Raw genomic sequence first — 26,788 nt, forward strand, 5'->3', positions numbered from 1 at the left:
CGAAGGTTGTGGTGATTCCGGCGTACGCCCAAATATGGGAGTATGCCGGAATCAACACAATTTTCCGCATTTAAAAATGAGGGCCATGGTCTATATATTAGTGTATATATTTATACGAAGATTGACATACTGTGAGTCAGGAGGGCCAGGTTCATTACTGAAGTCAGGATTCAGCCATCCTTTAGACCGGTCACTCTTCACAGACAGAAGGCTGGGAGTTGGAGACTCTGCTCTGTGGTCAACACTTCTGGAATCATAAAATATATTTATCATAATTATGAATGAAAAAGTCCCTTTATTATTCATTCTTAATCATTAGGTCTCGTTCTACAAGTAGAGAGAACACAACATCTTGGGTTTCAGCTACTGAACACTACAGCAACAAGAGAAACAGCAACACATAGAAATATGTTAATAACAGAAACTGAAATGTATTAAAACTACAACTTTATTTACTTTAAACTACAGTGTGGTGTTCTTTTGTCTCTGCTGCAGCAGCAGGTCCTTTGGGTGCGGTTCTGATCGCTAATAATGACCGGCTAATGCTTGTCTGCTGGTGGTGGGCGTGTCCGGGCGCCGTCGTTGACGTAGAGGCCAGAGTAATCTAGTAAGAGATTGACGACACGCTTTGATCTCGCCGCAAAGTGGGGTGCTATGGGCTATAGTTCCAAACATTGGAACTATCCCATTGAGACAAAGCGGGGTGCTATGGGAAGCGGGGTGCTATGGGCTATAGTTCCACACATTGGAACTATCCCATTGAGACAAAGCGGGGTGCTATGGGCTATAGTTCCAAACATTGGAACTATCCCATTGAGACAAAGCGGGGTGCTATGGGCTATAGTTCCAAACATTGGAACTATCCCATTGAGACAAAGCGGGGTGCTATGGGCTATAGTTCCAAACATTGGAACTATCCCATTGAGACAAAGCAGGGTGCTATGGGCTATAGTTCCAAACATTGGAACTATCCCATTGAGACAAAGCAGGGTGCTATGGGCTATAGTTCCAAACATTGGAACTATCCCATTGAGACAAAGCAGGGTGCTACGGGCTATAGTTCCAAACATTGGAACTATCCCATTGAGACAAAGCAGGGTGCTATGGGCTATAGTTCCAAACATTGGAACTATCCCATTGAGACGAAGCAGGGTGCTATGGGCTATAGTTCCAAACATTGGAACTATCCACTACTCCTGAAAAGTTTAGAAGCCAATCGCAGCCAATGAGGGTGGATTATGAGAAATCAAACAATTTGATGAACACGATGTGTTCATGATTTGCAGCATTTTGTTGCACTCCTGCAAACTTTGGAAGCCAATCTTAGCCAATCAGGATGGAGTCTGAGAAATCTGAAAACCCGTTTCGTTGAATGGCTCTAGAGAGACTGTGTACCAATTTGCGTGATGTTTGGACAAAATCTGTAGGTGTACTGTCCAAAAACTTGTTTTGCACAAAGCGGCCTCCTGGTGGCGCTATAACAGGCCGTTCTGGAAATTTTGGAGCAGAGGTTCATCGTTGGCATCCAGGGAGTGTGTGTGCAAAATTTGGCATCGACCGGGTTAACGGTGCCGGAGATTAGCTGTTCACAGACGGAAGGACGGACGGACACACACACACACACACACGGACAGACGGACGGAGTGCAAAACATACTTTCTCCCCATGCCTTCGGCCTGGTGGAGACAATGAACAGAATAAATAAAGTACTAAAACAATATGATAACTGTTACAGTATATACTGTATAGATAAGGAGGAGATAAGGAGAGACATATATCTGACATGAAGTGTGGGTCATGACCTGTGACCTATGCCCTACAGTCATGAAATGTGGGTCATGTGACCCAAAGAATAAGGTCGCGAATACAAGCGGCCCGTTTTCTCAGACGGGTGGCTGGCGTCTCCCTTAGAGATAGAGTGAGAAGTTCAGTCATGCCAGAGAGTAGAACCGCTGCTTCTTCACTTGAAAAGTGGGGAGCTCTCTGGTGGAGCTGTTGCCCCCGCGACCCGACTACGGATAAGCGGTTGAAGACGGATGGATGGGTATATCTGACAGACAGGTTGACGTACTGTGTGTGTGGAGGTCCAGGTTCATTACTGAAGAGTGGAGGATCTCCCATAGACCAGTCACTCTTCACAGACACACAGCTGGCTGTTGGAGACTCTGCTCTGTGGTGGAAACTTCTGGAATCAGAACAAATATGTACGTCAAGTATAAGAGAGTAAACCTTCTTGAGTTTCAGCTACTCAACATCACAGCAATAAGAAGAAAAAGCAATAAAACAATGTAAACTTTAAAACTTTTCTAAAACAGCTTTACCCATGTAGACCTGGGAACGATTGTACAAATGTCATGTTTCTATGTCAGTCGTTCTCAAAAATTTTCATGTCAAGGACCACCAAAGATATATGTAATTGTCCGCTGACCACCATCTAAAAATATGTTGTTCCAGCCAGGGACCCCCCCCCCCCCCAGAAGCTCTGAAAGAATATATTCAAAGATTTGCACCACATTTTCACGATGTTTCAAAAATAGCAGACCTACAAGCTCATAGCGCGGCTCGGTTTGCGCTATGAGCTTGTAGATCTGCTATTTTTCAATAGCTAAAGTATAACATAATGCTTAAAACACCAAAAGGGGTTCCCGCCCAGAATGGGTTAATTAAATGTGTCATGTTATAGTGTAATATTGTACAGGAGGATTGACATACTGTGTATCAGGAGGTCCAGGTTCATTAGTGAAGTTAGGAGGACGTTGTAAAGACCAGTCACTCTTCACAGACAGAAGGCTGGGAGTTGGAGACTGTGGTCTGTCAGCTCCATCCTCCTCTCTCTGTGGTCTGTCAGCTCCATCCTCCTCTCTCTCCACAGAATCACTCATCTTTACCTGTCAATCAAACACATCATCTTTAGTCTCTATGACACCTGTCAATCAAGATGAAATTAATGAATGTAGATGAAAACAAAGCAACTACCAGCAGCCAAAAAGACTAAATTTTGACAAAGAAGATGGAGATGGATCGGGCACACACTGCGCAAGGCAAGGCAGCACCATGCAGACAGGCTCTGACTTGGAACCCCCAAGGGAAGAGAAACAGAGGCCGGCCCAAAAACATGCCGGACATGCAGACATCAAGAGGCACCTGGTCACTGATAGAAAAGAATGCCAGTGACCGAGAACTCTGGACTCAGGGCCCTTGTCGACAGCCTATACCCCAGTAGGGTGTCAGGCCCCAGCCTATACCCCAGTAGGGTGTCAGGCCCCAGCCTATACCCCAGTAGGGTGTCAGGCCCCAGCCTATACCCCAGTAGGGTGTCAGGCCCCAGCCTATACCCCAGTAGGGGTGTCAGACCCCAGCCTATACCCCAGTAGGGGTGTCAGGCCCCAGCCTATACCCCAGTAGGGGTGTCAGGCCCCAGCCTATACCCCAGTAGGGGTGTCAGGCCCCAGCCTATACCCCAGTAGGGTGTCAGACCCCAGCCTATACCCCAGTAGGGTGTCAGGCCCCAGCCTATACCCCAGTAGGGGTGTCAGGCATAAGTAAGTAAGTATTAGGGGCCATCCAGACGAGGACATATTTTGAGTTACCTGGGCAAGTATAGTACTTATACTTATAGTAGTAGTTGATGGAAATAAAATCCATACTTTTATGAATATTGTAATAGTTTTAGAAGACTGTAAATATATACCTTCAATAACCCAGCAGGGAGACCCAAATGCCATGCTGTCTTTACCTTAAAAATGAGTGAAGTGCCCTTTAAATCTGACTGACAGTCACTGTACCATAAAAAACAGAAAGACCTCAAAAAAGAATTTGGAGGCAGACGAAATAAAGTTCTGAGAGGAAGGATTAAGGGTTTAACATAATTTGTAGTATGTAATAATCAATTTACAGAGAAATGGAATGGAATTCAGCTAGTACAATTTACATCGATATAATTTAAAGTAAATTGTCCGAGTGCTGAATCCCCTCTTCAGTCTTGTTCCAGGCTAAGTACTGTCAGATTTGTTGATCTAAAGTTCATTGGCTTGAGATATATATCCGCAATATCCCACGGTGGCGCTGGTTGTCGAGCACCAAAGTTCTATCTGTGTTGACCAACGGAATATGATGGAGTGGCCAACTTGACATGACGTGTAAACAAAAATTTTATCTAACAGTAGTACTAGTAAAACCTCTTACCTTAGATCAAAGTGTAAGCTTCAGTTAGTAGTAGTACTAGTTGTAGGAGCCGTAATGTGTTTGCATTCTAATGTGCCTTATGATGGACGTAGGTATGTCACTTTAATGGGCAGTGCACAGGTAGTGGGCGTGTCACCTGGGCTGGGGCGCTGCCACTCTACCTATTCATGGCGTTTACCTGTCACTTGGGTGAGGGAAGTTGACCGCATCTAACGCACTGTATCACCATTAACATCCACGTTATTTATAGCTAAAAGCCTGGGAACAGTTTGTAAACTTACGTGTGTGGTGATTGAATAAACGGTCAAACTTACAGCTAATGGACCTGCTTCATTTGCGTGCGCGTCATACAAGCGTCTCTTAAACTCTCATGTTTAGCTCCTCGCGGCGGCCCTTTAAACCGCCGCAACATTAGTAAAACCTCTTACCTTAGATCAAAGTGTAAGCTTCAGTTAGTAGTAAAACATCTTACCTTAGATCAAAGTGTAAGCTTCAGTTAGTAGTAGTACTAGTAAAACCTCTTACCTTAGATGCTTCAGTTGTGTCGTCTCAAATCAGTCCATTGTTGTTGAGTCTCAACGAGGTTGTTTCTGAGAAGAACTCAATCTGTAGAGAGAGAAGAATGACCGAGAACAAGGAAGGGAAAAAAGGGAGGGGCAAACACACGCACATACACACGCACACACGTACGCACGTACGCACGTGTGTGTTTCCTGTTAAGTCACGTCAGAACAAATACAAGTCATAACTAGTTTCTGTAAGTTAGACTGTTATGTTTTCTGCTAGATAGAATTATCGATTGTAAAAAGTGTTTATTTTGAACCTCTTTGACATTTAAAATCCTATATTCCTAAAAAACAAACACAGAATCCACAGCCCCCCCCCCCCCCCCCCCAAACACACACACGCTGAAGAGAAGTCATGTGACTTACAGGAAAACTGTAGAGCGCAAAAACTGTGTGTGTGTGTGTGTGCGTGTGTGCGCGCGCGTGTGTGTGTGTCACTAAACTGCAGAAAATGATACCAAATCATATATTTTGTGTTCAGAAGTAATGGACACTGAGCATTGATGTAAATCAATCGGTTAATCAATAAATCAATCAATTGAATTGAATAAAAAAAGAGTGGTGCTGCGTGTTAAAAAATAAATAGGCTACTCATCTTTGTGTTCTGTTTCACCTTATTGCTGAGTGACCGTCACAGGGAAAGCAACAAGGGGTTTAGAAGCGAAAAAGTCCGTTGTGGAGAAAAGGAACTATAGCCTATGCACTCCTCACAGAGTGATTAGACTACTAATGAGTGACAGGTGATGCCACTTTTGGAGCGTGGCTGAGGATGTCTGTTGGAGAGAGTGTGAGTGAGACAGAACCTGCCGAGGCGGACAGGACTATAGCCTGCAATCATGGCATTTAAACATGCTCTTCTATTTATAAACTAAACACTGTGACGTTTAAAAAGTGTTACAAATAAGTGTTTAGAACCTAAACGCTTGAGTTTAGTGTGAAAAGAAAAAACAACAACTTTTTTTTCCCCCGCGGGGGGGCGGGGAGGCGGGGCGGGCGGAGGGGGGGGGGGGGGGAGGCGGGGCGGCACGTGCCCCCTTGAGGATTATGAAAACTATTCGTCCCTGACGTAGGTATGTCACTTTAATGGGCAGTGCACAGGTAGTGGGCTAGCCCCATATGTGCCCTCTCCCTACGCTCATTCTGTAGCTCCGAGATGAGGTCACAGACAGAAACCCCTCCCACCCCGTTCAGAAACGGCGCATGTTTCCACAATTCCCCATTGCTTACCCTTTTCTTAACAATGCACCAAAACCTTGAAGTGACGTTCCGGGTTTACACTAATTTACCGTCAACAACGCCAAAGAAAATCCAACTTTAAACGGTTACACGAGCGTTACAGCGGTTGTTTAGCATGTTTTTCAAGGAAGTTGAAAAGCTTTAGCGCCTCCCCGGCGCCTCCCCTGGTCGAAAATGTCCAACTGACTTCAGTTCACTCGACATGCCCGCGCACACGCACCAATCCCTTGATAAACACGGAAGCGACTGACAAAATTCGCTTCGTAAAGGCTCGGTTCAAATCGCTAGTTGGATTTTCTTTGGCGTTGTTGACGGTAAATTAGTGTAAACCCGGAACGTCACTTCAAGGTTTTGGTGCATTGTTAAGAAAAGGGTAAGCAATGGGGAATTGTGGAAACATGCGCCGTTTCTGAACGGGGTGGGAGGGGTTTCTGTCTGTGACCTCATCTCGGAGCTACAGAATGAGCGTAGGGAGAGGGCACATATGGGGCTAGTAGTGGGCGTGTCACCTGGGCTGGGGCGCTGCCACTCTACCTATTCATGGCGTTTACCTGTCACTTGGGTGAGGGAAGTTGACCGCATCTAACGCACTGTATCACCATTAACATCCACGTTATTTATAGCTAAAAGCCTGGGAACAGTTTGTAAACTTACGTGTGTGGTGATTGAATAAACGGTCAAACTTACAGCTAATGGACCTGCTTCATTTGCGTGCGCGTCATACAAGCGTCTCTTAAACTCTCATGTTTAGCTCCTCGCGGCGGCCCTTTAAACCGCCGCAACATTAGTAAAACCTCTTACCTTAGATCAAAGTGTAAGCTTCAGTTAGTAGTAAAACATCTTACCTTAGATCAAAGTGTAAGCTTCAGTTAGTAGTAGTACTAGTAAAACCTCTTACCTTAGATGCTTCAGTTGTGTCGTCTCAAATCAGTCCATTGTTGTTGAGTCTCAACGAGGTTGTTTCTGAGAAGAACTCAATCTGTAGAGAGAGAAGAATGACCGAGAACAAGGAAGGGAAAAAAGGGAGGGGCAAACACACGCACATACGCACGTACGCACGTGTGTGTTTCCTGTTAAGTCACGTCAGAACAAATACAAGTCATAACTAGTTTCTGTAAGTTAGACTGTTATGTTTTCTGCTAGATAGAATTATCGATTGTAAAAAGTGTTTATTTTGAACCTCTTTGACATTTAAAATCCTATATTCCTAAAAAACAAACACAGAATCCACAGCCCCCCCCCCCCAAACACACACACTGAAGAGAAGTCATGTGACTTACAGGAAAACTGTAGAGCGCAAAAATTGTGTGTGTGTGTGTGTGTGTGTGTGTGTGTGTGCGCGCGCGTGTGTGTCACTAAACTGCAGAAAATGATACCAAATCATATATTTTGTGTTCAGAAGTAATGGACACTGAGCATTGATGTAAATCAATCGGTTAATCAATAAATCAATCAATTGAATTGAATAAAAAAAAATCAATTAAAATAAACTATTCTTCCACTGATGTTTAGAAGACAAGTGTAGTTCCCCACATCATCCATTAGGTGTCACCATAACACTAGTGTGGAGCTGAAAGCTGACGAATGAGTGAATCCTCAACAAATCTACTTATTTCAGTTCAAACTTGTTTTTTGAGGCCTATATGTACAGGTTTAATGTTTGTCTTTAGTCCAATGTTTGTTAAATAAACGCCATTGACAATGAAGGGAAAACTTACGGCATTTTGTAACTCATTACGTCATATTGTCTCTTTATTGTAAATGGTGTTTAATGTTTGTGTTTGCACCGTTTGTTTTACATCACCATTAGGCTACATCACCTAATCAACATGAGTTAGACTTTAATATATTAGCGCCCCTCACTTCACACGGGTGTGATTTTTTTTACCCTAAAGTGGGACCTTGAGAGGGTTCCAGGTGGTCCCCAGCTAAAGAGTTGGTAACCACATGGACCCTTATTAGATCTGTAATTATTGTATTCAGCTCAGTAACTTTTCTTGATGTCGCTTCAGTGTCAATGATGCATATAATCAGCAATATATCACAGTGTAGAAATACCCAAGTAATTCCACAGTTGATATAACATAAGCTATGGATTAGTTTGTGACTTCAAACATCCATCCAGCCTCCTAGCTGCCAATCAGGAGGATGGTTTCAATATGTCATAAAATCTATAATGCCTTAAATTTAAGTACACTTAAACGTTTAAACTTAAGTAGTCTATACTAGTTGTGCAGAATGTCCAGTATATCGTGTTAATCTATTTCACGTTGCAGCTACTAGGGATGGGGCAGATTTCTCCATAGCTGCTTGGTAGCTAAATTGTCCATTTATAGAGCGCCTTTATCCAAGGCGCTTTACAGAGATTCACAACCGATGGCGGAGGAAACCATGCAAGGCACCAACCTGCACATCGGGACCAATCAGGGGTTCAGAGTCTTGCTCAAGGACACTTCGACTCTAACTCTGGGGGAGCCCACAGGGATCGAACTGGGAACCGCAAGTTCAAACCCGGGCTCGGTGTCTAACAAGTAACAACCGCCTCTACCCTCGTCCATCACATCGTGATTCGACGTGATCGCGTCGAATCACGTGATGATCACGTCGAGATCGTCCATCTTCAAAGACGTCGCGTGGCGTCATTTGAAATTGACCTGGGCTGAAAGTTTGTACGGAACATAATTTGGTCATAAAAAGTCCATAGACTTGGTCACTGGCGGAACACACAAAGCCAGGTGTTGGAGGGGCTGTAGTTACAGAGGTACACTGCTACACTGTAGTTACAGAGGTACACTGCTACACTGTAGTTACAGAGGTACACTGCTACACTGTACACTGTAGTTACAGAGGTACACTGCTACACTGTACACTGTAGTTACAGAGGTACACTGCTACACTGTACACTGTAGTAACAGTGGAGGTACACTATATCCTGGCTAATAAGCCAGACCGAATCAGCCGTTGGCAAAAAACAAATTGCCTGCCGGATCCCGTGACAGTGTTGTGTGATATTAGTCTGGCTTATTAGCCAGGCTAGGTACACTACACTACACAAAAAAAGGTGAGGTGTTCCTTTAAGCTCATTTATCTGCTGTTTGAAGAAAACAATGATGTGGTTTATACTGCAGTGCATTGCATTGCAGTGCACTGCATTGCATTGACATTTCAATGTTCTTTTTCCACAAATGAGTTGAGAAATGGGGGTTACCCTTTTCACATCAATCAAGGTCCAGTATTTATTCAGCATCTGAGCCACAGAACCACCATTTGATGACATTTAGCCTCTCAGACCCATTTGAGCCACGGACCACCATTTGATGACATTTAGCCTCTCGGACCCATCTGAGCCACGGACCACCATTTGATGACATTTAGCCTCTCGGACCCATTTGAGCCACGGACCACCATTTGATGACATTTAGCCTCTCAGACCCATTTGAGCCATGGACCACCAATAGGGTGTCAGGCCCCAGCCTATACCCCAGTAGGGGTGTCAGGCCCCAGCCTATACCCCAGTAGGGTGTCAGGCCCCAGCCTATACCCCAGTAGGGTGTCAGGTCCCAGCCTATACCCCAGTAGGGTGTCAGGTCCCAGCCTATACCCCAGTAGGGTGTCAGGCCCCAGCCTATACCCCAGTAGGGGTGTCAGGCCCCAGCCTATACCCCAGTAGGGGTGTCAGGCCCCAGCCTATACCCCAGTAGGGTGTCAGGCCCCAGCCTATACCCCAGTAGGGGTGTCAGGCCCCAGCCTATACCCCAGTAGGGTGTCAGACCCCAGTAGTGGTGCTGCGTGTTAAAAAATAAATAGGCTACTCATCTTTGTGTTCTGTTTCACCTTATTGCTGAGTGACCGTCACAGGGAAAGCAACAAGGGGTTTAGAAGCGAAAAAGTCCGTTGTGGAGAAAAGGAACTATAGCCTATGCACTCCTCAGAGAGTGATTAGACTACTAACTAGAAAAAGTGCCCTTCTGGGCACAGGTCTCCACCAGGAGGATAGGAGTGTGTGTGTGATGTTTGGCAAAATGTTTAGGAGCAATATAAACGTGTGTGTGACGCGGCTTGGCCTGTTATAGCGCCACCATGAGGCTGATTTGAAAACTGTCAAGTGGCATTTCTTCCAAAGCCTAGTGGGAATATGCATGCACAGTTTCACCACAATCGGACGCTGCGTTGAGTAGTTGTGGCGATTTGTACAAAGTGGGCTACTCCTGAAAAGTTTAGAAGCCAATCGTAGCCAATGAGGGTGGATTATGAGAAATCAAACAAACCCGTCTTGATCACATGATTATGAAGAAGATGTGTACCGATTTGCGTGAAATTTGGATAAAATCTGAAGGAGTAATATTAGAAAATGTGTTTTACATATGTCGGCCTCCTGGTGGCGCTATAAAGAGCAGATGTGAAAAATTCCAGGCAAAGGTTTTTCCTTGGCCTCTAGGGAGTTGGCATACAAAGTTATCCACAGATCCGTGCAGTTAGAGGTAAAACACTTTTCGGCCAGTTATAGCGCCACCGTGAGGCTGAGTTGAAAATGTTCATGTGCCATTTCTTCCTCGGCCTAGTGGGAATGTGCGTGCACAATTTCACGGAAATCACACGATGTGTTCATGATTTGCAGCATTTTGTTTGAAACTGAGCACTTCTGCGAACTTTGGAAGCCAATCTTAGCCAATCAGGATGGAGTCTGAGAAATCTGAAAGACCCGTTTCGTTGAATGGCTCTAGAGAGACTGTGTACCAATTTGCGTGATGTTTGAACAAAATCTGTAGGTGTACTGTCCAAAAACGTGTTTTGCACAAAGCAGCCTCCTGGTGGCGCTATAACAGGCCGTTCTGGAAATTTTGGGGCAGAGGTTCATCGTTGGCATCCAGGGAGTGTGTGTGCAAAATTTGGCATCGACCGGGTTAACGGTGCCGGAGATTAGCTGTTCACAGACGGAAGGACGGACGGACACACACACCGACACACACACACACACACGGACACACGGACGGAGTGCAAAACATACTCTCTCCCCATGCCTTCGGCCTGGTGGAGACAATGAGTGACAGGTGATGCCACTTTTGGAGTGTGGCTGAGGATGTCTGTTGGAGAGAGTGTGAGTGAGACAGAACCTGCCGAGGCGGACAGGACTATAGCCTGCAATCATGGCATTTAAACATGCTCTTCTATTTATAAACTAAACACTGTGACGTTTAAAAGGTGTTACAAATAAGTGTTTAGAACCTAAACGCTTGAGTTTAGTGTGAAAAGAAAAAACAACAACTTTTTTTCCCCCGCGGGGGGGGGGGGGGGGGGGGGGCGGGGAGGCGGGGCGGGCGGAGGGGGGGGGGGGGGGGGGGGCGGGGAGGCGGGGCGGCACGGGCCCCCTTGAGGATTATGAAAACTATTCGTCCCTGACGTAGGTATGTCACTTTAATGGGCAGTGCACAGGTAGTGGGCGTGTCACCTGGGCTGGGGCGCTGCCACTCTACCTATTCATGGCGTTTACCTGTCACTTGGGTGAGGGAAGTTGACCGCATCTAACGCACTGTATCACCATTAACATCCACGTTATTTATAGCTAAAAGCCTGGGAACAGTTTGTAAACTTACGTGTGTGGTGATTGAATAAACGGGCAAACTTACAGCTAATGGACCTGCTTCATTTGCGTGCGCGTCATACAAGCGTCTCTTAAACTCTCATGTTTAGCTCCTCGCGGCGGCCCTTTAAACCGCCGCAACATTAGTAAAACCTCTTACCTTAGATCAAAGTGTAAGCTTCAGTTAGTAGTAAAACATCTTACCTTAGATCAAAGTGTAAGCTTCAGTTAGTAGTAGTACTAGTAAAACCTCTTACCTTAGATGCTTCAGTTGTGTCGTCTCAAATCAGTCCATTGTTGTTGAGTCTCAACGAGGTTGTTTCTGAGAAGAACTCAATCTGTAGAGAGAGAAGAATGACCGAGAACAAGGAAGGGAATAAAGGGAGGGGCAAACACACGCACATACACACGCACGCACGTACGCACGTGTGTGTTTCCTGTTAAGTCACGTCAGAACAAATACAAGTCATAACTAGTTTCTGTAAGTTAGACTGTTATGTTTTCTGCTAGATAGAATTATCGATTGTAAAAAGTGTTTATTTTGAACCTCTTTGACATTTAAAATCCTATATTCCTAAAAAACAAACACAGAATCCACAGCCCCCCCCACTCCCCCCCCCCAAACACACACGCTGAAGAGAAGTCATGTGACTTACAGGAAAACTGTAGAGCGCAAAAACTGTGTGTGTGTGTGTGTGTGTGTGTGTGTGTGTGTGTGTGTGTGTGTGTGTGTGTGTGTGTGTGCGTGTGCGTGTGTGTGTCACTAAACTGCAGAAAATGATACCAAATCATATATTTTGTGTTCAGAAGTAATGGATCAATAAATCAATCAATTGAATTGAATAAAAAAAAATCACTGATGTTTAGAAGACAAGTGTAGTTCCCCACATCATCCATTAGGTGTCACCATAACACTAGTGTGGAGCTGAAAGCTGACGAATGAGTGAATCCTCAACAAATCTACTTATTTCAGTTCAAACTTGTTTTTTGAGGCCTATATGTACAGGTTTAATGTTTGTCTTTAGTCCAATGTTTGTTTAATAAACGCCATTGACAATGAAGGGAAAACTTACGGCATTTTGTAACTCATTACGTCATATTGTCTCTTTATTGTTAATGGCGTTTAATGTTTGTGTTTGCACCGTTTGTTTTACATCACCATTAGGCTACACCACCTAATCAACATGAGTTAGACTTTAATATATTAGCGCCCCTCACTTCACACGGGTGTGATTTTTGTTTTACCCTAAAGTGGGACCTTGAGAGGGTTCCAGGTGGTCCCCAGCTAAAGAGTTGGTAACCAAATGGACCCTTATTAGATCTTTAATTATTGTATTCAGCTCAGTAACCTTTCTTGATGTCGCTTCAGTGTCAATGATGCATATAATCAGCAATATATCACAGTGTAGAAATACCCAAGTAATTCCACAGTTGATAAAACATAAGCTATGGATTAGTTTGTGACTTCAAACATCCATCCAGCCTCCTAGCTGCCAATCAGGAGGATGGTTTCAATATGTCATAAAATCTATAATGCCTTAAATGTAAGTGCACTTAAACGTTTAAACTTAAGTAGTCTATACTAGTTGTGCAGAACGTCCAGTATATCGTGTAAATCTATTTCACGTTGCAGCTACTAGGGATGGGGCAGATTTCTCCATAGCTGCTTGGTAGCTAAATGGTGCATTTATAGAGCGTCTTTATCCAAGGCGCTTTACAGAGATTCACAACCGATGGCGGAGGAAACCATGCAAGGCACCAACCTGCACATCGGGACCAATCAGGGGTTCAGAGTCTTGCTCAAGGACACTTCGACACTAACTCTGGGGGAGCCCACAGGGATCGAACTGGGAACCGCAAGTTCAAACCCGGGCTTGGTGTCTAACAAGTAACAACCGCCTCTACCCTCGTCCATCACATCGTGATTCGACGTGATCACGTCGAATCACGTGATGATCACGTCGAGATCGTCCATCTTCAAAGACGTCGTGTGGCGTCATTTGAAATTGACCTGGGCTGAAAGTTTGTACGGAACATATTTGGTCATAAAAAGTCCATAGACTTGGTCACGGGCGGAACACACAGAGCCAGGTGTTGGAGGGGCTAGGCGCCCCTCAAAACAAAATGCAATGGAGTGAAGAATGTTCAGAGAGATTGAACAGAAACATCGGTTAAGAAGGCCTGATGGAAACAATGACCAGAGCTTGAACTAAAGAGCACGCAATCGGAAGGAAGTTGAGGGGGTCTGAAAGATCACAAATCCCAGAGCAAAAGCATTAGAAAGATTAGACGGATCAAGAAGATTATGTCCCTTAGAGATCCCTCAAAGGGACATAATGGACATTATGTCCCTTAGAAATCCCTCTAAGGGACATAATGGGGACTCTATTAGGCTTAAAGTAGATTATGTCCCTTAGAGATCCCTCACATAATGGGGACTCTATTAGGCTTAAAGTAGCAGACTGAACAAGATTAAATATCCTATATTCGTATCAGTCCTCACTAATGCTCATGGTGGATATAGCTCGAACATTTACCTGACATCAAAGGGAGAGGATCCCCTGCAGGGATCAGTACCATTTACTATCCTCTGCCCTCTCCTAGCCCGTCCTGCAGGGATCAACACCATTTTCGGGTTTCTGATTCTGGTCGGAGCGGAAATAGCTTTACATCATCAGGGGGCCGGAACACTGGACCATAGCACACTAACCGTCACACACTAACCATAGCAACCATGCTCACCCGTACGTGGCCCCACGTACAGGTACACACATACATAGACACAGACACATAGATACAGACAAAGCTGGTTATTGGAGTGGTTTGCGCCACTCAAAAACACTGGACCAGAACCTCTGGTGCTGCCGTGTACCTCTGCAATGATTCCCCGACTTACAGAGGTACACTGCTACACTGTAGTTACAGAGGTACACTGCTACACTGTAGTTACAGAGGTACACTGCTACACTGTAGTTACAGAGGTACACTGCTACACTGTACACTGTAGTTACAGAGGACCTCAAAAAGGCATTTGATACGATAGACCACGAAATAATGATTAAAAAAATGGAGAGATACGGAATAAGAGGGGTAGGACTAAATTGGTTAAGAAGTTACATAACAAATAGACAACAATATGTTCAGATGGGTGAGCACAGATCAAACTGCTCACCTATCACGTGCGGGGTGCCGCAGGGCTCAATACTGGGGCCGAAACTGTTTATATTATACATTAATGATATATGTAGGGCTTCAAGTATAATGAAATTCGTCATTTTTGCTGATGACACTAATATATTTTGCTCAGGAGAGAACATTCAAGAGCTACTTGAGGTGGTCTTAACTGAACTGGACAAATTAAAAAAATGGTTTGATCAAAATAAACTTTCACTTAATCTAAAAATAAAAAATCACACCCGTGTGAACTGAGTGGTGTAAGGTTTTATATAGCATGATCAGCTGTGGTCTGACGTAATGAAATCACACCCGGATGTGATTTCACAACTGGCTTTTTTTGTGCAGAGAAAATGACCATGGTTGCTACGGTCATCCAGTTCACCCGGGTGTGATTTAATTACGTCAGAAATTATTTTGAACATAGCAACCATGCTCATTTTTTTCTGCACACAAAAGCCAGTTGTAGGAGTGGTTTACACCACTCAAAAACCAAATACATGGTCTTCGGCAATCAAAAAACATTGATGAATACGCATATTGAGTTAAAGATCGATAGTATTATATTAGAAAGAGTCTTTGACAACAAATTTTTAGGGGTGATAATAGATCATACGTTTTCCTGGAAACCTCACATAACTTACATCCGCTCTAAACTAGCGAGAAGCATTGGTATCTTGGGCAAAACAAGACACGTTCTAAACTTTGACTCTATGAACACTCTGTACTGCACCTTAATTACACCATATCTCACCTATTGTGTGGAAGTGTGGGGTAATACTTACAGAAGTAACCTTCAACAAATAAACAATGCAGAAAAAAGCAATACGATTAGTCAACAATGTAGGATTTCACGAACACACCAATCAACTCTTCTTGAACTCACACACATTAAAATTCTTTGATTTAATAGACCACAAAACAGCACAAATATTATATAAAGCCAGACAGAAACTTCTTCCAGATAACATCCAAAATTGGTTCAGGGATAGGGACGGGAGGTATGAGCTGAGAGGGGTACTAAACTTCAAACAACCTAGTGTTAGTACCACACTGAAAAGTATGTGTATCTCCGTTCGCGGGGTGAAACTATGGAATGACCTGCCGGATACAATTAAACAAAGTAAAAACATTATACAATTCAAAAAAAGGCTCAAAAATGCTATATTGGACAAATACAAAAGTGAATGACTGAAGCATTATTGATTTAACTGCTTGAGTTTTATTTTTGTACTGTTTGATTACTGTGTTCAATAATGTGTTTCTTCTTCTTCTCTGACTGTTTGTTTGTTAGTTGTTTTTTGTTGTTTTTTGTTGTTTTTTGTTTTTTGTTTGTCTTTGTTTTTTTGTTTTCATTTTCAATTCCTCTTACAACTGTACAATGTATTAAGGATAGGCACTAATAAGCTCCCAGCTTCCGCCTATACCTTTTCGATCATGTCATATGAGTTTAAAACATTCATCTTGTAATGTACTGCATAAGATCGAAATAAACCATTCATTCATTCATTCATACACTGCACACTGTAGTTACAGAGGTACACTGCTACACTGTACACTGTAGTTACAGAGGTACACTGCTACACTGTAGTTACAGAGGTACACTGCTACACTGTACACTGTAGTTACAGAGGTACACTGCTACACTGTACACTGTAGTTACAGAGGTACACTGCTACACTGTACACTGTAGTTACAGAGGTACACTGCTACACTGTAGTTACAGAGGTACACTGCTACACTGTACACTGTAGTTACAGAGGTACACTGCTACACTGTACACTGTAGTTACAGTGGAGGTACACTATAGCCTGGCTAAAAAGCCAGACCGAATCAGCCGTTGGCAAAAAACAAATTGCCTGCCGGATCCCGCGACAGTGTTGTGTGATATTAGTCTGGCTTATTAGCCAGGCTAGGTACACTACACTACACAAAAAAAGGTGAGGTGTTCCTTTAAGCTCATTTATCTGCTGTTTGAAGAAAACAATGCTGTGGTTTATACTGCAGTAAACATTGCATGAGTCATTGCATTGACATTTCAATGTTCTTTTTCCACAAATGAGTTGAGAAATGGGGGTTGTCTTATATTTGGGACAATAACATTAAATATAAGGTTCAATAAAGTAACAATGTAACTCAGGGTGTCCTGGATGAACCAGCAGGGGTTTTCAACCCTTTTCACATCAATCAAGGTCCAGTATTTATTCAGCATCTGAGCCACAGAACCTGCACCGTTTGATGACGTTTAGCCTCTCAGACCCATTTGAGCCACGGAACCACCGTTTGATGACATTTAGCCTCTCAGACCCATTTGAACCATGGACCACCGTTTGATGACATTTAGCCTCTCAGACCCATTTGAACCATGGACCACCATTTGATGACATTTAGCCCCTCAGACCCATCTGAACCACGGACCACCGTTTGATGACATTTAGCCTCTCGGACCCATTTGAGCCACGGAACCACCGTTTGATGACATTTAGCCTCTCAGACCCATTTGAGCCACGGAACCACCGTTTGATGACATTTAGCCTCTCAGACCCATTTGAACCATGGACCACCGTTTGATGACATTTAGCCTCTCAGACCCATCTGAACAGACCCATCTGAACAGACCCATCTGAACCATGGACCGTAGCTTCAATGTTTGCGTTCACACAAACCCTGAAAAGCTGCACATAGGAGGGTCAAAGAAGGTGTTCAACTGCATGAAATGTAAATATGCTTTTAATCAACACATTTCAAATGTAACAGCATTGTGACAACAAATATATATAAAATAACAGCATATACAGTATATAATAGGCTTCATCAGTGGTTCTCAAAGTCTTTGTCTCTCAGGGCACGGCTCAGTTGGAGAGAAGTGGATTTGGTGGCTGTTTATTGGAGGTGCCGTGCCCCCTCGCGGTCCATTTGGTTCCATTTGAACCAACTGGACCCAATGCACATCATCACACTGTGCGTGTGTGTGTGTGTGTGTGTGTGCATCTGTGCATGTTTCCTTGAGGTATGAAAAAGCTCTTTAAAGTCATTAAATTGGCCTGGGCCATAGCTTAATGGTCCAGGCACCTTGGCTGGTCATCCAGTCTGGCAGTGTGCCGCGGGTTCGACTCCCGATCCCGACGGCCGTTACTGCATGTCACCCCCCCCCCCCATTTCCTGTCAGCCTACTGTCTGTCCCTCCATAAAAAATATAAAATAAAGGCAAAAGACACTAAAAAAATAAGAAAAAAGTCATTAAATTGTCAGTCATCTGGGGACCCCCAAAAACATGTTGGGGGGTTGGCCTAGCGGTCCAGGCACATCATGCCACATATAGGCTCTGGCCTGACAGCGTGTCGTGTGTTCGAGTCCCGTTCATGACGACCTTTGCTGCGTGTCTCTCTCCTTCTCTCTCTCCCTCTCTCTCTCTTTCCTGTCCGTCTTCACTAATAATAATAATTATCAATAAAGGCAGAAAAGCCAAAAACTAATCTTAAGAAAAAAACATGTTGGGAACCCCGAGGGTCTCGACCCACAGGTTGAGAACCACTGTGCTACTTTTACATGACCCTAACGTGACCCCAGATGACCCTAACGGTGACACCAGATGACCCTAACGGTGACCCCAGATGACCCTAACGGTGACCCCAGATGACCCTAACGGTGACCCCAGATGACCCTAACGGTGACCCCAGATGACCCTAACCGTGACCCCAGATGACCCTAACCGTGACCCCAGATGACCCTAACGGTGACCCCAGATGACCCTAACGGTGACCCCAGATGACCCCAACGGTGACCCCAGATGACCCTAACCGTGACCCAAAATGACCCTAACGGTGACCCCAGATGACCCTAACGGTGACCCCAGATGACCCTAACCGTGACCCAAGATGACCCTAACGGTGACACCAGTTGACCCTAACCGTGACCCAAGGTGACCCAAACCGTGACCCCAGATGACCCCAACAGTGACCACATTGAAACAAAAACATATTGATTATGTAAACACCCCCCCACACCTGTTCCTGATTACATTATGATACAACAGTCTGTCTGTCCTCACAGCCTGTCTGTCTGTCCTCACAGCCTGTCTGTCTGTCCTCACAGCATGTCTGTCATCACAGCATGTCTGTCCTCACAGCCTGTCTGTCCTCACAGCATGTCTGTCCTCACAGCATGTCTGTCCTCACAGCATGTCTGTCCTCACAGCCTCTCTGTCCTCACAGCCTCTCTGTCCTCACAGCTTGTCTGTCCTCACACAGAGACACAGATGAGTCAGGCATAAACCCAAACCCAGCTAAGAGAGGTTCAGTGAATGAGTTCTGGACGGTGTACAGGTGTGTCAGAGTGTCCTCTAACACTCTGTAGAAGGACAGAGTCCCAGCGGGACGGTCCAGATACACTGCTACTCTGTTGGAGCCAGAGGGACGGATAGGAAGGAAAGTGACCTTACTATTGTGCGTGACAGAGTAAACGTTACCATGGTGAGCCTCTCTACAGGTCAGACTCCAGGACTGTTTATTCCATCCAAGCAAACAGTCCTGACCCTTTCCTTTCCTACTGATGTCTCCGTCAGTCACTCCTATCCAAACCCCTCCACTGAACTCCATCTCACTGTAGCAGCGTTCATCCAGCCCCTCTGAACTCAGAACCTGAGGCCAGAACTTAAACCTGTCAGGATGATCAGGATATGAATGATCCTGATCATCCCGTGTCACCTTCCTGTTGTTCTCAGACAGAGAGAGGTTTCTGTGTGTTGTGTTTGTGTCCAGTGTGAGACTCTGGAAATCTGATGAGAAAACAACACAGTAAACATTAAATACATCATTCACTGAATAATGCAGTCGTAGCCTGGCTAATAAGCCAGACTCAAATCACACTGTCAATTTTTTTTGCCAACAGCTGATTCGGTCTGGTTTATTAGCCAGGCTAACGCAGGCACACACACACACACACACACACACACACACACACACACACACACACACACACACACACACACACACACACACACACACACACACACACACACACACACACACACACACACACACACACACCTTAAAAAATCACACCCGTGTGAACTGAGTGGTGTAATATAGCCTGTCTGACGTAATGAAATCACACCCGGGTGAACAGGGTGAACATAGCAACCATGCTCATTTTTTCTGCACAACAAAGCCAGTTGTAGGAGTGGTTTACACGACTCAAAAAAGCAGATGTACAAGTTTGCAGCACGGCACACAGTGATGCGCTGTGAGCTTGTAGATCTGCTATTTTTAATTAGCCAACATATAAAATATGGATAAAGTGTTTAAAATGAGTGTGATGCTGAATTATCACATTTAGCTGGGGACCCCCTGGAACCCCCTCAAGGACCCCTGGAACCCCCCCAAGGACCCCTGGAAGGCTGGAACCCCTCCAAGGACCCCTGGAACCCTCCCAAGGAGGGTCCGAGGATAGATCCCTGAGAAATTAAGACCTGAGACCAGATTCTACAAATATCTTCTAAATCATGACAGTTTTCTGAAAGTTTGTTTCTATATCAGTGGTTCTAACTATTTCACGTATGTAATTGGCCACATTGGTTCATCTGAACATAATATGTTGTACCAGGGACCCGCCCAGAAGCAAATATGAGTTAAAAACGTTTGCTGTGAAAGAATATATATATATATATTCAAAGATTTGCACACATTTTCAAGTACAAAAGAAACAAATAGCAGAGCTACAAGCTTGTATATGTGCTAAAGTTTAATAATGGCTAAAGTGGTTAAAATTAAAGCTAGTGACACAGATGTGTTCAACTGTTCATGACAGACAGACAGACAGACAGACAGACAGACAGACAGGCAGGCAGGCAGGCAGGCAGGCAGACAGACAGACAGACAGACAGACAGACAGACAGACAGACAGACAGACAGACAGACAGACAGACAGACAGACAGACTCACATGTTGTAAGGAGTTGAGGTTTAGTCCAGTGTTCTCCTCCATGATTCACACTGTAGGAAGTAGAACAACAATGAATCAAGTCAAAACCTCTGCTGCTTAATGTCTCACACCGGCCTGTTTTAGTCCCACCAAATATTTACTAAACACATTTTGTCATCATTCTAGTCGACTCACTGAACAACATGGACACAGTCCTATAGTCGACTCACTGACCAACATGGACACAGTCCTATAGTCGACTCACTTGACAGTCTCCAGAGCAGCAGACAGCTCCTTCAGAGCAGAGTCTCCTAAGTGGCTGAAGTTCAAGTCCAGCTGTTTCAGCTGGGAGGAGGGGTTGGAGGTCACAGCTGAAGCCAGAGAAGAACAGCCTTCATCTGTGACTCCACAGCCTGACAACCTGCAGAGAAATACACATTTAACAAAGTGCTGTTGATGTTCAAGTAGAGATCCACACAGAGAGAACACACATTCTTTACCCCAGGATCTGCAGTCCACACTGTGGACTCTTCAGTAACGCAGAGAGCTGGAGCAGTTGAGATTCCTGCAGGCAGATGAAACTGAGGTCCAATTCTCTCAGATGGAGAAGATTAGAGCTGAGAGCTGAGATCAGAACTTCAAATCCTGTCTGTGTGAAGGTACAGCCAGCAAGTCTGTAATTACACATGAAATATCTGGACTGAATATCACAGTTTTGGAGTAAAGACCCCAAGAGATGGAAAGAAAATCTGTGCGTGCGTGCGTGCGTGCGTGCGTGCGTGTCAACATCGCTCTACATACTGTAATCACTGTGCCTCATTAGTTCACATATTGTAGTTACTGTACAGTAGCATTGATAATGATAATTCCCTAGCAGCCATGATGGATCACATATTGTAGTTACTGTACCGTAGCATTGATAATGATAATCCATTAGCAGCCATGATGGATCACATATTGTAGTTACTGTACAGTAGCATTGATAATGATAATTCCCTAGCAGCCATGATGGATCACATATTGTAGTTACTGTACCGTAGCATTGATAATGATAATTCCCTAGCAGCCATGATGGATCACATATTGTAGTTACTGTACCGTAGCATTGATAATGATAATTCCCTAGCAGCCATGATGGATCACATATTGTAGTTACTGTACCGTAGCATTGTGATGTGAGAGTGTAAACTAGACAACACAAACTCTGACCATAATATTATTCTAATCGGTGTGGGATACCATGATGTCAACTTTATTCACACTCTTATTGTTAGAATCAAACAATAAATAATAAAACAGAACTAATGTAAATAATAATGTGACCTCAGTATCTCCAGTTGACAGTTTGGACTCTTCAATGCAGCAGTGAGCAGGTCCATGGATGGATCAGTTATGTCATTATAACTGATGTCCAATTCTCTCAGATGTGAAGGATTAGAGCTGAGAGCTGAAGCCACAATCTCATATTCTGCCTTTCGGAGTTCACAGCCAACAAGTCTGTAAATGTAGATTATGTAAAAAAATCAGTGATTCAACACAGATTAGATCAAGTTCATGTTCAAGGAAATTAACTATTAAGTGTAATATGTACAGACTAGTTGGTCAGATATTGACAGGTCATATAAGAACAGTCTAGTTGGTCAGATATTGACAGGTCAGATAAGAACAGTCTAGTTGGTCAGATATTGACAGGTCAGATAAGAACAGTCTAGTTGGTCAGATATTGACAGGTCAGATAAGAACAGTCTAGTTGGTCAGATATTGACAGGTCAGATAAGAACAGAGAACCAGAAAACATCAAAGTGAAAGACAGATAATCTGTATTAATACTACAGTTATAATATGTATTAAATAATATATTAACCCATTTAGGCCTGAAAAAACGTTTGCTCTGAAAGAATATATATTCAATGATCTGTGCCGCATTTTTACGATTTTTCAAAAATAGCAGACCTACAAGCTCGTTGCGCGTTATGAACTTGTAGATCTGCTATTTTTCAATAGCTAAAGTATAACATAATGCTTAGTTAAAACACCAAAAGGGGTTCCCGTCCAGAATGGATTAATATGTATAAATATATGGATTAATACTACAGTGTGTAACTTGTATGGATCTATGAATGTTATCTTATTTATTATTTTTACTTTGTTCTCTGTGCGTGTCAGTCAGTTCCATTTAGGCAAAAATGCTGTATAAATATTGCGCGTGCGCACACACACACACACACACACACACACACACACACACACACACACACACACACACACACACACACACACACACACACACACACACACACACACACACACACACACACACACACACACACACACACACACACACACACACACACACACACACACACACAATTTTAAATTTGAGACCTGATTATTATTATAGTAATTAGGTGTTACGCACGCACGCACGCACGCACGCACGCACGCACGCGCACACGCACACGCACACACACACACACACACACACACACACACACACAATTTTAAATTTGAGACCTGATTATTATTATAGTAATTAGGTGTTACGTATGATGGTAGATTGATTCTATTCCAATAGGTTTTCTATTCACATGACTACTAACCGAGCCTTTCTGCAGTTCCTCACAGCTGGGAGTAGTCTGGATTTCCCCCATACTGGTGTGTCGTATTGGTGCAGGTCCAACTCCTCCAGAACCTCCTCTGACGTCAGCAGCATGAAGGCCAGAGCTGAACACTGGCTCTCAGACAGTTTTGTCTTTGATCTGTCCGCTGACTTCAGGTACTGTTGGATCTCCTGATGTACTGAGTGGTCGTTCATCTCCATCAGACAGTGGAAGATGTTGATGAATCTGTCAGGAGAGAGACTCACATCTGTATTTTTCATCTCCTTCAGGTTGTTGATGACTCTCTGGATGCTCTCTGGACTGTTCTCTGTGTGACCCAGCAGGCCTCCTAACAGACTCTGGTTGGACTCCAGTGAGAGGCCGTGAAGGAAGCGGACAAAGAGGTCCAGGTGGCCGTTCTTACTCTTCAGGGCTTTTTTGATGGCTCTCTGCAGGAAGTCCTCCAGAGTCATTTCTTCTTCTTCTCCTCCTCCCAGGAATGTCTTCAGGACCTCCATGTTCTTCAATGGTCCTCCTCCTCCTCCTCCTCCTCCTCCTCCTCCTCCTCCTCCTCCTCCTTCCATACCCTTCAGGGATTCTTCAATGGCTCTCTGCAGGGAGAAGTCTTCTTCTTCATCTCCTCCTCCTCCTCCTCCTCCTCCTCCTCCTCCTCCTCCTCCTCCTCCTCCCTCCATGTTCTTCTGTGTGAAACAGTGCATCAGGTAGACTGCAGCCAGGAACTCCTGGATGCTCAGATGAACAAAGCTGTAGACCTTTCTCTGAGATTGAACGGTCTCTTCTTTGAAGATCTCTGTGCACACTCCCGAGTACAGCGCGGCGTCGTTCACATCGAGACCACACTCTTCCAGGTCTTCTTGGTAGAACATGACGCTGCCTTTCTCCAGATGTTCAAACGCCAGCCTGGCCAGCTTTAGAAGAACAGCCCTGTCAGTCTCCCCTTTTCTTCTTTCTCTAATTCTCTCTTTTTTGTTTCTTTTCTTTTCTTTTCTTTTCACCTCCTGAGTCTCGCCATACTTCATCTTTTTCCTCTTCATCTGGAGCGACACAAAGTGGCTGAACATCCCGGTCAGGTTCTTGGGCAGCTGTCCTGTCTCGTCTGTCTTCACCAAGTCCTCCACAACGGTAGCGGTCATCCAACAGAAGACTGGGATGTGACACATGATGTGGATGCTCTTTGATGTCTTCACGTGTGAGATGATGGTGCTGGCCAGCTCCTCATCATCACTGAACATCTTCCTGAAGAACTCCTCCTTCTGGGGGTCTGTGAACCCTCGTATTTCTGTCACCATGTCAACGCATGCAGGAGGGATCTGATTGGCTGCTGCAGGTCTGGTGGTTATCCAGAGGAGAGCAGAGGGGAGCAGATTCCCCTTGATGAGGTTCGTCAGCAGCACGCCCACCGATGATGTCACCGTGACATCAGAGACGACGTCATTGTTGTCGAAGACGTCAGAATCGACGTCAATGTTCTCGAATTTCAGCGGAAACCTGCTTTCATCGAGACCATCGAAGATGAAGCCAACTTTCCAGGCAGCGAGCTGCTCTGCTGTGACCTTCTTTAACGTTGGATGGAAAACATGGATCAGTGAGAGAAGACTGTGCTGCTCATCTCGGACCAAGTTCAGCTCCCGGAATGAGAAGGGAACCAGGAGAATGATGTCTTGGTTCTCCAAACCTCTTGCCCAGTCCAGAGCGAACTTACGCACAGAGAATGTCTTTCCGATGCCAGCGATGCCATTGGTCAGAACTCTGCTGCTGGGTGTGTCTCTGCCAGGGAGGAGGGTCTTAAAGATGGCACGGCACTTGATTAGGACGTCATGGAGGGTCTTCATGTTGGAGGCGGTCTCAAGCTGCCACACCTCATGTTGCTGATTAACCCCTTCACTCCCTCCCGCTGATAGGTGGAGGTCTGTGTAGATGTTGGAGAGGGAGGAGGGCAGTTCAGTGACGTATGCCACATGATCCAGACCGTCCAAAGTGACCTTATAAACCTTTAAATCCTTCTGCAGACTGACATCTGATATGAGAAGACAATTAATACATGTTAAACATTCTGATTCAATCATAACTTTATCATTGAACATACCATGTAATTAAAGCGTATTAAATATCCTCCAGAAAATCAAAGTTTGTAAAAGAAAAGAAAATAAATGGGCTAAAATAAATTACATTGGATCATTTGTTTTAGTCTATATGCATATCAGTATTTGGACATTGATACAGGAATACAACATGGACATTTAAACATTGTATTAATTGATATAAAATGTTATTGAGTGTAAAATGTTGTCCAGTCTTACTGTGTCCAGGTGTGGTTTGACTGAATGTCTTCTGTCCAGGTGTGTTTCTGAATGTCTCTCTGTGGAGATGAAGACAATAGAATATAGAAAATGGATAGTTTATTAACAATCCTACTTTATTATGAAACATTCTTTATCATTATTATGTCTCATACATTAAAGTTAATGTTGTTGTTGTTGTTGTTGTTGCTAGTGCACAGCTTTCCGGGTTTGTGTAAACACAAACAATGGCTTGTGATTGGCTGATCACCCCATAGCGATGATTTGATTGGCTGAGCAAAGTAGGCCACGTATTGAAGATAAAAGTGAGGGCAGAAAGGTGCCGACGGAAAAGTGAGGACGCACATTGTGATTGGCCAGAATGAGATGATGATGTATGACGATAAGAAATGTTTTCATTTGCTGCTTTCTTTCGTTTTAGCGATTTTCACTATATTTTGACAGGGGGCAAGCATGGCTAAATATGACATATATGACAGGCAGGCAGGCAGGCAGGCAGACAGACAGACAGACAGGCAGACAGACAGACAGACAGACAGGCAGGCAGGCAGGCAGACAGGCAGGCAGGCAGGCAGACAGACAGGCAGACAGACAGACAGACAGACAGACAGACAGACAGGCAGGCAGGCAGACAGACAGACAGGCAGGCAGGCAGGCAGACAAGCCCCGTACACACTATTAAAACAAAATTGCTCTCTCTGTTTCGGGGGGGAGGAGGGCAGAACACAGCCATGGAGCAAAGCTGCTCTGTGAAACCCAGTGACTCCCATTGAAAATGAATTGTGAGCTGCTCTGCCCCCCCCCCCCCCCCCCCCCTCTGCTCTCCCCCCGGAACAGAGAGAACGATTTTGTCTTAAGAATATGCCTTCGGCCTGGCGGAGATAATGCAACTCAAATGAAAAACTCAATGGCACCGCCCATGGGGAGGAGCCAAGGATAATGTGAATACCATACCATACCACATTTATATAGCACATTTAAAAACAACAACGTTGTACCAAAGTGCTTTACAGTAAAACATAAAAATAATAAACACAACTTCATTGAAAAACCACAAACAACACAGTGTCACATTAAACATCAAAACATCTCATACTGTGCTTGGAAATGCCAAGGAATAAAGGTAAGTCTTGAGGCGTGATTTAAACACCTGGAGGGTGGGGGCTTGTCTTATGTGCAGAGGTAAACACCTGGAGGGTGGGCG

At 44.4% G+C, this 26,788-nt stretch overlaps 2 protein-coding genes across 2 annotated transcripts in view; both read right to left on the minus strand.

Annotated features, from left to right (window-relative positions):
* LOC306917925 (uncharacterized protein) overlaps positions 1-26,788 on the minus strand; it is a gene marked incomplete at its 3' end in the record, with an annotated part of 81,583 nt that overhangs the window by 9,482 nt on the left and 45,313 nt on the right. Inside the window, exon 20 of the mRNA XM_079530823.1 lies at positions 131-247. Coding sequence (XP_079386949.1) covers positions 131-247 — 117 coding nt within the window. The remainder of the gene's footprint in view (positions 1-130; positions 248-26,788) is intronic.
* LOC306917923 (NACHT, LRR and PYD domains-containing protein 3-like) lies at positions 18,909-26,548 on the minus strand (the record flags this gene model as incomplete). The annotated part of the gene is made up of 9 exons (XM_079530821.1): positions 18,909-19,519; positions 20,685-20,734; positions 20,929-21,084; positions 21,164-21,337; positions 21,987-22,160; positions 23,264-23,850; positions 24,037-24,545; positions 24,960-25,301; positions 26,539-26,548. 9 exons carry the CDS (start codon positions 26,546-26,548, stop codon positions 18,951-18,953), a joined length of 2,571 nt encoding a protein of 856 aa, XP_079386947.1. The 3' UTR covers positions 18,909-18,950.

This window comes from Electrona antarctica (assembly GCF_951216825.1).
Source record: "Electrona antarctica genome assembly, contig: scaffold_220, whole genome shotgun sequence".
Taxonomy (NCBI): Eukaryota; Metazoa; Chordata; class Actinopteri; order Myctophiformes; family Myctophidae; genus Electrona; species Electrona antarctica.